Source organism: Nesoenas mayeri, assembly GCF_963082525.1.
Source record: "Nesoenas mayeri genome assembly, chromosome: 15".
NCBI classification, from domain to species: domain Eukaryota; kingdom Metazoa; phylum Chordata; class Aves; order Columbiformes; family Columbidae; genus Nesoenas; species Nesoenas mayeri.
This window is the reverse complement of record NC_137559.1, coordinates 15685432-15694311: the sequence shown is the minus strand read 5'-3', so window position 1 is coordinate 15694311 and position 8880 is coordinate 15685432. Positions and strand designations below refer to the sequence as shown.

The 8880-nt window shown below is 49.5% G+C and overlaps 1 protein-coding gene across 1 annotated transcript; it reads left to right on the top strand.

Moving 5' to 3' along the window:
• The first annotated feature begins 888 nt into the window (after positions 1 to 888).
• GDE1 (glycerophosphodiester phosphodiesterase 1) lies at positions 889 to 7994 on the top strand. Its single transcript, XM_080354346.1, has 6 exons — positions 889 to 1181; positions 3589 to 3764; positions 4883 to 4988; positions 5924 to 6016; positions 6591 to 6802; positions 7173 to 7994. The coding sequence occupies exons 1-6, from the start codon at positions 927 to 929 to the stop codon at positions 7318 to 7320; spliced, it is 990 nt and encodes a 329-aa protein (XP_080210472.1). The 5' UTR covers positions 889 to 926; the 3' UTR covers positions 7321 to 7994.
• The last annotated feature ends 886 nt before the right edge of the window (positions 7995 to 8880 follow it).

The window sequence follows — 8880 nt, the reverse complement described above, 5'->3', positions numbered from 1 at the left end:
GAAGGACTGAGAGAAATCAGACTATGAATCCTTAATGTAAAACAGTCTTTTTCCATAGTATATGCTGATACCTGTATACATGCTGATACCTGTATTTACAAGTTAATTTAGGGGGAAGCGTAGCCAAAGCACCAGGGATCCATATCTTAAACAGATTGATAAGGGGCAGGGTATTGTGTGCGTCGGGGTGGTCTGTGAACCCTGAAGCACCAACCAATGGGGAACAGGGGAGGGAAATTGCGGCTGGGATTTGGGGGGTACATAAGCAGGGGGTTTTGCCCTGTTACGTGTGTCTGCCTTTAGGGAGAACACCCGCTGTCACAATAACATTATCTAAAAAAATTGCTTTGCTGAGACATCCTGCCTGAGCCTATTATATTTGAGAAGGAATTGTTTCCTACAACATAGAACATTTGATCTAGAAATACAATGATTAATTGAAAAATAACTAATATTAATACTACATCAGCTGGCATAGCTGGCAAAGCTCCCTGACACACAGCAGACACACAGGTCACCAGCAACTCTCTGGGCAGTGGTACCTTTCCTTTCACTAATATCGTTTATTTTTATTTACGCCATTTTTTATTTGGAATAACCTGTTTTCTCGCAGTGCTGCTCCGCCCTTTACCTGAACCGGTGCTCCGCCCCGCAGCCGCCGTCCCTGGTTCTGCGCCTGCGCCTCCGCGCCACCTCCTCCGCACCCGCCGGGGCGGTGCCGAGCGGGGATTGGCTGGCGGAACAACTGCCACGCCCCGGTTAACTGAAGACGGGCGCCGATTGGTTGCTAGCAGCGGGTGGCTGAGCGCTGATTGGCTGGCGCTGGGCGCGGCGGTGGTGCCGTCGTTCTTGTCCCGGGGAGCGGCGGCTGCCGCGGGGTCGGCGGGTTCGTCCCGTTCTCGTCCCGGAGCGGCCGCGGTCCAGCCATGTTGTGCTACGGGGAGGGCCTGCTGAGCTCCCTCACGGCGCTGCTGGTGGCGGTGCTGGCGTTCAGCCGCAGCCCGGCGCTGGCCTGCCTGCTGCCGGCCGTGCTCTATCTGGCGCTGCACCTCTTCAGCCTGCAGCCCGCCGCCCCGCAGAGCGCCCAGCGCGTCCTGCGGCCCCGCGGCGCCGCCGCCCGCATCGCCCACCGCGGCGGAGCGCACGACGCGCCGGAGAACACGCTGGCGGCCATCCGACAGGTCAGCCCCGGGGGACCCGCCGCGGGCCCGGCCTCGGGTGGTGTCGGAGCCGCGTCTGCCGTGCCCGGCGCTCGGGGCCGGGGTCACAGGGGTGAAAATGCTCCGTGGGGCCAGGGGGGCGCCTGGGGAGCCTCTGCGCTCGGTCTGATGGGCGAGAGGCTGCGATACAGCAGTACAGCCTGCCCGGACAGCGCCGAGCGCTTGGCACCGCGGGGAGCGCGGCTCCTGCCCACAGGAAGCTGCGGCTCGTCAGGCACTTTGGAACAGCTTGATCAGATCTGAGTCTCTCTGTGGGGACTGTATTGTATCCTCGGTGCTGATGGATCGTTTAGAAGTGTAATGGTGGTGAAGTACTGCTACTGAAGTACTATATTTTGCTGATATTGCAACAATATGGAGAGCAGACAGCAACTTGGAATCACAGAACAGTTTGTGTTGCAGGGCCCTTCCCAGCTCCCAGTGCCCCCCCTGCCATGACAGGGACATCTGCACCAGCTCAGGGTGCTCAGAGCCCCGTCCAGCCTGGCCTGGGATGTCTCCAGGGATGGTTCATCCACCACCTCTCTGGCCAACCTGGGCCAGGCTCTCACCACCCTCAGGGCCAACAATTCCTTCCTCATGTCCGGCCTGAATCTCCCTCCTTTAGTTTAAAACCATCACCCCTTGTCCTGTCACAACAGGCCCTGCTAAAACTCTGTCCTCATCTTTCTTATGGCCCCTTTTAGGTCCGGAAAGGTGCACTAAGGTCTCCCGGAGCTTCTCTTCTGCAGCTGAACACCCCAACTCTCTCACCTGTCCCCAGCAGAGCTGTTCCAGCCTCGGGTCATTCCTGGGGCTCCTCTGGCCCCTCTCCAGCAGGTCCATGTGTGTCCTGTGCTGAGGACCCAGAGCTGGCCCCGCACTGCAGGGGGTCTCACCAGAGCAGACAGTAACTGACCTAGTAACAGGTCATTTGCTTTTTAGGTCTGTAATGGGAACCCACAGTTATAGGAGAATCTGACACTGTGAGAACTTCACTGTGTGCAGCTGTGCCACGAAACTCAGCGCTGCCTCGTCCGGGAGGCATCGTGGTGCAGCCAGGTTCGAAAATCTGTTTCTCAGAATCATTTGAGAGACTGCTAATCACAATTTTGAGTGTAGTGTATCCGTGACAATGAGATCACAGAATGTCCTGAGTTGGAAGAGACTCCCAACACTCATGGAGTCCAACTGCTGTCCCTGCACAGGACACCCCACAGGTCACCCCGTGTGTCTGAGCACGTTGTCCAGTCTCTTGTTGAACAGTGTCAGGTTGGGGCTGTGACAGCTCCCTGGGAGCCTGTTCAGTGTCCAGCACCTCTGGGTGAAGAACCGTTTCCTCATGTCCCACTGACCCTCCCTGGCACATCTTCTGCCGTTCCCTGGGCTCTGTCACTGTCACAGAGCAGAGCTCAGCCTGCCCCTCCTGCTCCTGCTGAGGAACCTGCAGCCCCATGCGATGTTGCTGTTCTGATGGTTTCTCCCCTTTTCCCAGGCATGACTCTTTGTTCTGATCAATTCTGAAGCTGCACAATAGAGATCCTGACTTGACAGACGCCTCTAGAGTAACCTGTAGTGCATGCCTGGCATTTGTATTTCTGGTGCATTTGGCTTTCAGAACGATTCGTTTGGCTCACAGTTCACTCTGGTGATTTTCTGAGGAGCTCCTGGGAAAGCGCCAGAGCAGGAGCAGCATGTCTTCAATGTTCTCAGGCAGCTCAGCTGCTCGTTGCTCTGTGCTACAGGGCTTCCTCGGCCACCAACAGGGATTTGCCCACATAACAGCAACTGTTCACTACACACACACGGCAAGTGGTACTTCGGGGAGGTTTTGTTCCTCCTGCGTGTGGTGGACAAGCTGTACTGCACGTGAATGGTGAATCTGACTCTTAAAGATAATATCACACCTGTGTTCTGTAAAGAAAAGGGACGATAGCTCTTCCTTGGGCAAGCAAAGACTTTATGCTCTGATGCCCTGCTCCGATTCTGCCTTCTGAGTATTAATCTCTAAGTTATCTAAAGTTTAGGCATTTGCTTCCCTTCGCTTTTAGGAAGTAACATAAGGACACAGGAGTTATCGGACCAGAAGAAGAGAACAGGATTATTTTCTGCATTTTTATCCTGAAACAGCCCCAATCCCAAGACGGAGACATTATCAGTATGGTTTTATCTATAAAATGGATTGTATACTTTCAGTTGATCTATAAATGCTTCTCACGATGATGTGGGTGAAACCTACTTTGTTCTGCAGATCAAGCTGGCTAAAAAGAACCTTGGTAGGTTTGGAGTGTTTTTTTACCAGAATACAAACTAATTATAGGTATAACAATATTAAATCTATAAAGCTATCTATTCTGTTATGTGTGTGATTTTCTTCTTATTTTTTAAGGCAGCTGAGAACGGAGCAACAGGTGTTGAGCTGGATCTTGAGTTTACTGCGGATGGTGTTCCCATTCTAATGCATGATGAAACAGTGGACAGGACAACCGATGGGTCTGGAAGATTGTCTGAGTTGACTTTTGATGAAGTTAGGAAGCTTAATCCAGCTGCAAAACACAGGCTGTGGTAAATGGACTATTGCTATTCTGAAATTATTGTTTCAACGGTGAAAACAACATAATTGATAAACAAAATTATTGATTTGATCTATGACTGATGAACATTGTTGTAAATTTAAAACTTAGAGTCCCATATATTACTTCTCATTCGATTTTAGAAGCGTATGAGACTGTATTTCCTTACCCATCCTTGCTCTCAAGGACAAAATCCACAGGTTAATCCCTACAAGAGCTTCCCCTGAATTGACTGTAGAACACTAAAGACACTGGCAGTTTCACAAGGTGTCAAAACCATCTTGAGTAATTACTTCTAAAATGAATTTAGTCACATATATTCCTTGACTGGTTGCGTCTTGGCGATTTAGTGTATTTCACAATTCCCAAACATCAGGATTATGCCATCAAAAAGGAGGCAGGTGTTTCCTGTGTGGTCTCAGGCAGGAGCTGAGACCCCGGTGGCTGATCAGGTCCTTTCCAGTGGCATTCAGGGGAAAATATTTTATACGTTACTAAATTTTTGATAACAGCGCAACCTCTACAGTATCATAAGTGGATCCATTTTAGAGGAAGAGCTTCTAGTGTGTGTTCCTTGTGTCCCTGAGACAGTGCACTGGGAACTGCCAGACTTACAGCACCTGGGAGTCTGGAACCAGTTGCACTTTCCCCGTCTGTGACTGCAAAGATGATCCCCTGAGCAAGAACTTCCCACTGTGGTCACTGCTGATCAGCTGCTGCTCACTGTCACCTCATCAGGAATCACTTACTGACGTGTGAAGCTGCTTCTCCTGCATCCTCAGCTGGTCTGGCCTGTTCTGCTGATCAGGGAGCGCAGGCAAAGCTGGGGAGGGTCAGCGGTGGGGACTGAACGCTGCTTTGTGGCGGCTGAGGAAGGAGGTGAAGAACTGAAATCGGTGGTTTGGTGTCCACGCGGGGTTGGTGAGCGTCAGGTTAGACCTTGAGTTTGACTGATACAATCGTCTTGTGGGATCCTGGGGGAAGAGGAGATGGGCACGTGTTCCTCTCCAGTTTGTGGCAGCAAACTGTGTTCAGGAGGAAGCAGCTCCGTGGTTGGTGTGTGCGCACGTGTCTCGTGACCGCATCCCATGGATTTCTGTGTTTCCGCAGGAGCAAATTCCAGGGTGAAAAGGTACCGACGCTGCGAGAAGCTGTTGTGGAGTCCATGCGTCACAATCTTATCATCTATTTCGATGTCAAAGGCCACGCGAGTCAGGTACTGCTGTCTGTACTGAGACACCTTCCCTCGCCCGTTCTGCGGGTTTCTCACCTGCTTTTCTGTTGGTCTCAAACTGCTAGTGTGGGACAGCCCCTTCTAATGGGAGCAAAGCTGGGTCTTCTGTTGGTGTCATGCAAAGCTGGGCTGTCAAAGCACAGACAACGTGTTTCCGTGTCCCATTCCATCATCCTGGGAAGCTGCAACTTAAACCTGGCGTGTGAGGTGTGTGAGTGTTGGGTTCGGGTCGCAGCCCCATTCTGAGACAGCGGTGGGAGCGCCCGGCAGTGCTGCGGGAGCTGCCGTCTCACCGTCAGCCGCAACCAGCATCCTGCTTGGCTGTCATTTGCCTTGCTGAAGGCACACACAGGTGACCGATCGTTAACACTTTATGAAAATCAGCATAATTATTTCTTTAGCATAGCAAAATATGGAAATCATTTTCCCCCTTGAATTAAACCATAGGTAGTACTGAAGAATTTTATCCACTATATACAGGGTGTTTCAAATAGATGGACCTACCTAGGTTACAATTACACAAAAATTTACAAACGGTTTAATGAGTTATTGAGCTTTAGTAACCTTATTATAAATGCTCTGTGCTCCCTCCCGCTGCAGTACGGACTGGGAGAGTTTCATTCACGGACGGTTTGTGGTTGCAGAGATATCCTGATTTCAAACAGTATTTCAAACACTGCTCATTGCTGCAAACTGAATCATGAAAAGGACTTTTGCTGCAAAAAAACCCAAATGTCACTTTAGTGTTAGTGGTATAAACAAGATGCTGTTTTTCTTCTCCTCCCTTTTTGTTTCAATCTTGTAATACAAAACAGGGAGGTATTTTTAAAGGGGATTATTCTCAAATGATTTTGCAGTGTAAAGTAGCTATGAGTTTATATATAAATGTAACATCTGTGTTTGTCTCTAATTGGCAGGCAGTTGATGCGCTAAAACAAGTCTACCTGGAATTTCCACGTTTGTATAACAGCAGCATAGTCTGTTCCTTCATGCCAGACGTTGTTTATAAGGTGATGTTTCCTAGAGTTTATTTTGGACTTTTTTTAGTTCTGTCTGGGTATTTCGGTGAGATATACGACTGAGTTCCAGATTACTCTTGGCTTGTTGAAATTGCCAAGACCGTTAAAAACAAATGAAGCATAAATCGTAAGTCTCCTGCATAATCTGATTAGATCCCTCTGCGATCGTTACGTGCACGTACGACTCTGCAGCAGTTCCCTCCATCCGGAAAGCTCTGCAGAAAAAGCGTGTTGCTCTTCCAGTTGCCGTAGGCCAGGTACCGGTTAAATAAACCTCATCTTTTGATAGAAATGTAGACAATTCTTCTGTTTCCTAATTCTCATTGCCAAATCTATTTACTATGTATTTTATTCCATTGCCTGTTATGTGATTTTTTTAACATAAGAGCAGTTGCTTATTCAGTTTTAAAGCCAGAGCAGGAAAATGCCATAAAGGGCTGTCTAACAGAGTTACAAAGGATTGGGGCGGGGGAGAGGGAAAAGGATTCCACTGGCACTTTGTGTCGAACCTCTCCCAAGTTGTGTTGCTTCTGTGTGTATCACCGTCCTTTCCTGGCTGTTCCAGATGAGACAAGCCGACGGCAACGTGGTGACGGCGCTGACGTTCCGGCCATGGCAGCTCAGCCACTTTGGAGACGGGACCCCCCGCTTCAGCTCCTCCTGGAAGCTGCGGTTGTACATGCTGCTGGATGTGGCCCTCGACTGGAGCCTGCACAGCTTCCTGTGGCGGCTCTGCGGGGTCTCAGCTTTCCTCATACAGAAAAACTTTGTTTCTCAGTAAGTGATGGAAGTTGCTAAAATCTCAGGAGGCAATATCATTCTATTGTATGTAAACGTGGAGGAAACAGTGTATTTAATTAATATGTTCCTTTTAGTGTTGTCTAAGTTTGTTTAGATCGTTTCTTTACCGCATGCCATTTTATTATTTTAAGCCTCTATCTCTTCAATCTCTGTTTTTATCTTATGCTAGATCCTAAATTTAATCTCAAAGGGGAAGAAAACTTGCTCTTGCCTGTTTACGGTAGTAAACCACAAAACGATAACATTGCAAAAGATGACAAGATACCGACTAAAACTCTGAAGCTTTAGCGCTGTCTGCCTGAAACACACGGGTGTCAACCTTGTTTGTGCTGTCTGTTCCCTGCAGAGACTACATCAGGTACTGGGCTTCCAAGGGGATTCAAGTGGTTGCCTGGACAGTGAACACGTTTGCGGAAAAAAGCTACTACGAACATGTCCTCGAATGCAGCTACATCACCGACAGCTTGGTGGAGGACTGCGAGCCGCACTACTAACCCTGCGCTGTGCTCCCCACCCAGAGCCGCCCCCGCACTGGGGCAGGGTCCGCACTGGGGCAGGGGGACACAGCAGTGGCTCTGGGGCAGCACCAACAGTGACCACGCTGAGGCACAACCGGGATTCGATCTGACAAGTAACTGGGCAATAGGCTGCGAGCGCAGCTTGCTGTGGAATTCTCAGACTGTTCCTTCGTTTTGTTTAACTGCTGGTTATAAAGTCATCTCACGGTGGCAAAATTTGAAACACACCTTGATCTTTAGTAATATAAACATCTGCTCTGTGTGTAATAATTTCAGGTTGGTCTATGGCATCTTAAAAACGTCTACATGACCGTTCTAAAACAGAACCTGCAACTAACGGTGCCAAAACAGAGGGTGATGGATTTGTTGCCTTTGCATGGAGGGGCTCAGCGCTGTGTCTTGCCAGGGGCCAGCGAGCCAGCTCTCCATGTTCTGCGTGAAGACTGTGACAATTCATTAATAAAACTTGAGTATCTTCTTATCCGCCAGACTGTTTAAAAGAACCAAGGGAGGATAGAAGGTTATTTCTTCTCATGACATAGCACAAGAACTTATTTATTTGTAAAAGAAAGCTATATATTAAGAGCTGGTAGTGGTAGAACAAGTAGAGCTGAAATGTCTTTTTACTTTGCTTATTGTTTGTGTGATTGAAGGGCGCTCACAGGGATACGCGGGAAACTAAATCCAGATTTAACGTGAAATCAGGAGTTTGCAACTACAATAAACAGGTACATGGTGGCTCACGGTTACAGCATTCTTTGTTGGATTGATGTAAAATGTCAAAATTAGTGCAGGTTGCTTGATGTTTTTTCTAACAAGTAAAAGTCCCAGGTGTTCTCATCAGTGTGAGGGTGAGTTGTGGCTCTGCGCCACGGGAGCCAGTGGGTACAGACGACTGTTGGTGATTAGCACGAGCAGAAAACTCACAGGGAGCCAACCCTACCGTCAGTCAGACCACCTTCCATCATGGACAATACATGGAATTACTAAGTTGGATAATTTCATTTCAGAAGAACATGATACTGATTTCAACAGAAATGAGGAATTTGAACGTTTAACCGATGGGTTCCCAGCCACAGGTTACTCAGACGTCATCTCCCGAGGTCCCGTTGACTCCACGTGCAGCAGCGGTTCAGTGAGGTCGTTCTTGTGCCACATCAGGGCTGCTGAACTCGTGTCCCTGTCAGGGCGTTGCGGGGGCTGGGCTGAGGGGCAGCGCTGGGCGTGCGCTGCAGCAAAGCTGCACCGGCACACGGAGCAGCAGCAGCGCAGTTCATGTGTTGCTGTGGATATCGGTGTTCTTGCCAGCGTGCCCAGCGTTAGAATTGCTTCTCATGCACAGAGCCAACGAGATTTAGAAAAACTTCACAGAATCCCAGAGTGTCAGGGATGGGAAGGGCCCTGGAAAGCTCATCCAGTGCAATCTCCACATGGAGCAGGAACACCCAGATGAGGTTACACAGGAAGGTGTCCAGGCGGGTTGGAATGTCTGCACAGAAGGAGACTCCACAACCCCCCTGGGCAGCCTGGGCCAGG

Bases quoted from the DNA above. Each gene is read 5' to 3' on its own strand.
- GDE1 (XM_080354346.1), top strand. From the start codon at position 927: ATGTTGTGCTACGGGGAGGGCCTGCTGAGCTCCCTCACGGCGCTGCTG. The intron at 3,765-4,882 runs GTAAATGGACTA...GTGTTTCCGCAG, and splicing joins GCTGCAAAACACAGGCTGTG to GAGCAAATTCCAGGGTGAAA. The intron at 6,017-6,590 runs GTGATGTTTCCT...TGGCTGTTCCAG, and splicing joins TGCCAGACGTTGTTTATAAG to ATGAGACAAGCCGACGGCAA.